The 2,590-nt window shown below is 42.2% G+C and overlaps 1 protein-coding gene across 1 annotated transcript in view; it reads left to right on the plus strand.

The window, feature by feature from the left end:
• LOC122557495 (protein WWC2-like) overlaps window positions 1-2,102 on the plus strand; it is a 238,200-nt gene extending 236,098 nt beyond the window's left edge. Inside the window, exon 23 of the mRNA XM_043705245.1 lies at window positions 1,228-2,102. Coding sequence (XP_043561180.1) covers window positions 1,228-1,294 — 67 coding nt within the window. The 3' untranslated portion in view covers window positions 1,295-2,102. The remainder of the gene's footprint in view (window positions 1-1,227) is intronic.
• The last annotated feature ends 488 nt before the right edge of the window (window positions 2,103-2,590 follow it).

The raw sequence follows: 2,590 nt of genomic DNA on the forward strand, positions 1-2,590 counted from the left end.
CTTCGCCACTTGCGAAGATCTTTGCATCCTCACTCTCCACTGGAGTCGAACCTGAGGACTTGAGAGCGGCAAATGTAATTCCTCTCTTCAAGAAAGGAAATAGGGTAATCCCCGGCAATTACAGACCAGTAAGTCTCACGTCTGTTGTCTGCAAGGTGTTAGAAAGGATTCTGAGGGATAGGATTTATGACCATCTGGAAGAGCATGGCTCGATTAAATGCAGTCAACACGGCTTTGTGAGGGGCAGGTCATGCCTCACAAACCTTACTGAGTTCTTTGAGGATGTTACTAGAAAGGTTGATGAGGGTCGAGCTGTGGATGTGGTGTGTATGGACTTCAGCAAGGCATTTGATAAGGTTCCCCGTGGTAGGCTCATTCAGAAGGTCAGGAGGAATGGGATACAGGGGAACTTAGCTGCCTGGATGCAGAATTGGCTGGCCAACAGCAGACAGTGAGTGGTAGTAGAAGGAAATTATTCTGCCTGGAGCCCAGCTACAAGTGGAGTTCCACAGGGCTCTGTCCTTGGGCCTCTACTCTTTGTAATTTTTATTAATGACTTGGATGAGGGGATTGAAGGATGGGTCAGCAAGTTTGCAGACGACACAAAGGTTGGAGGTGTTGTCAGATTGGTGGTTGCATTCATGTGATTGTTTTTATGAACTTTCTGGTAAATCTTTGAATGTCACACGAAAGAAAATGCCAATAGTTGGGGCTGGGGACCTGCTATTCCATCAGTCACCTCATAGTATCCTTGGCTGCGGTTATTAAAAATATTTTCATTATTCGTGAAAATATAACAATCATCATGTCCTCAAGAGGACTTAACACGTGTCACAGCTAGTGAAGCAGTTTGGAGTATCGTCACTCCTTGTGATTTAGGAAATACTGCAGCCAATTTGCACACAGCAAGGTCCTAACATCATCAATAACCAAGGGATTTATTTCTTGTAAAGTTCATTAAGGGATCTGAGAGAACTCCCTTAATTGCTCTTCTTTACAGTAATACGTTAGGATCTCCACAACACCTTGAAAGGGAAGGCAGAGTCTTCATTTAATACATCACATGAAAGATGGCACTTGCAAAAATTGTGCACAGGAAACCTCAACTTGGATTGGTTGCTGAGGTCTCTGGCTGTGACTTGAATCTATAACTATCTAAGTAAATGGCGTTACCACAATACTAATGTCTAGCACAAAATAAACAGTTATTTTATTTGTCAATTTCAGGGAGAAGATTGCATTTTTCACCAGGGCGAAGATCAACATCCCATCATTACCTGCTGATGATGTATAATTAGTTTACCTTTCAGCACTTTAGCAGATTTTAATAGTTAGCTGGCTAAAATCTTTTCAAGCATTCTGGCGAAATAGGTATAATGTCTTTGTAATATAATTGTAATTGAATACCTCTGTATGTAAAAAAAAGTGTTTTTTTTGTTAGTGAAAAACAAAAGCAGTATAATTCTGAAGCAGTCATGCTAATTTTGTACAGTCTGTATGTATTTTTTTGGTTTGCCTTTATTTTGTAAAGATGGAATACAAAAATGGTAGTGGATCAGAAAAATGTATTCTGTTGAACATCAACGCATTTTGAAAGAAAGGTTCTTTGCCCCTAACTACACCTCACCTGTTCAACAGAATTAATTTTATTCTTTGTGAATGTTTGCATAAGATCAGACTGTGATTGTGATTGTGAGCCATGGGATATTTTTGTACAAGGGGTGTTTTTTTTAATATGTTGTTCTTCTTGATAATGTGACAATGCTTTCTGAGATGAGAACTTGCATAGTATTCATCTTCCACCTATGCCTCAATTTTTTTCTCTTCCCCTATCACTCCTTCCTCTTTCTTCCCTCACCTGTGCACAAGATGGGATAAAATTGTGACTGGTGAGCCTAGTATGTCTTCCTGTGTGAACAATACAGTATTTCCCATTAACCAGTCTGGAGCCGAGGAGAGAAACATTGTACCTCTGTAACTTTGTGAGTGTGTGCGTTTACGCTCCCATTTTCCGTCCACAAAAGCAAACTAAATGGGCGGCACGGTGGCACAGTGGTTAGCACTGCTGCCTCGCAGCGCCAGAGATCCGGGTTCAATTCCCGCCTCAGGCGACTGACTGTGTGGAGTTTGCACGTTCTCCCCGTGTCTGCGTGGGTTTCCTCCGGGTGCTCCGGTTTCCTCCCACAGTCCAAAGATGTGCAGGTCAGGTGAATTGGCCATGCTAAATTGCCCGTAGTGTTGGGTAAGGGGGAAATGTAGGGGTATGGGTGGGTTACGCTTCGGCGGGTCGGTGTGGACTTGTTGGGCCGAAGGGCCTGTTTCCACACTGTAAGTAATCTAATCTAAATCACGTCACCCTTTGAGTACTGCTTTTAGTTTTGAGATTTTGAATCACGTACATCCGACTGGGGAATATCAGCACGTGTTCATAAAATTCCACCGATTAATGTTGTGAAGGGAGTTGTGAGTCTTGAGGGCTAGTGGTTTGGCAGCATCTGTAACGTGCCAGTTGAAAATGTGTGATTTAAATGTTTTAAACAATTTATGAGTGGTTACCACAGACTATCCAAAACAAGAATATCCAACCTTT

Source organism: Chiloscyllium plagiosum, chromosome 2 (genome assembly GCF_004010195.1).
Source record: "Chiloscyllium plagiosum isolate BGI_BamShark_2017 chromosome 2, ASM401019v2, whole genome shotgun sequence".
NCBI classification, from domain to species: domain Eukaryota; kingdom Metazoa; phylum Chordata; class Chondrichthyes; order Orectolobiformes; family Hemiscylliidae; genus Chiloscyllium; species Chiloscyllium plagiosum.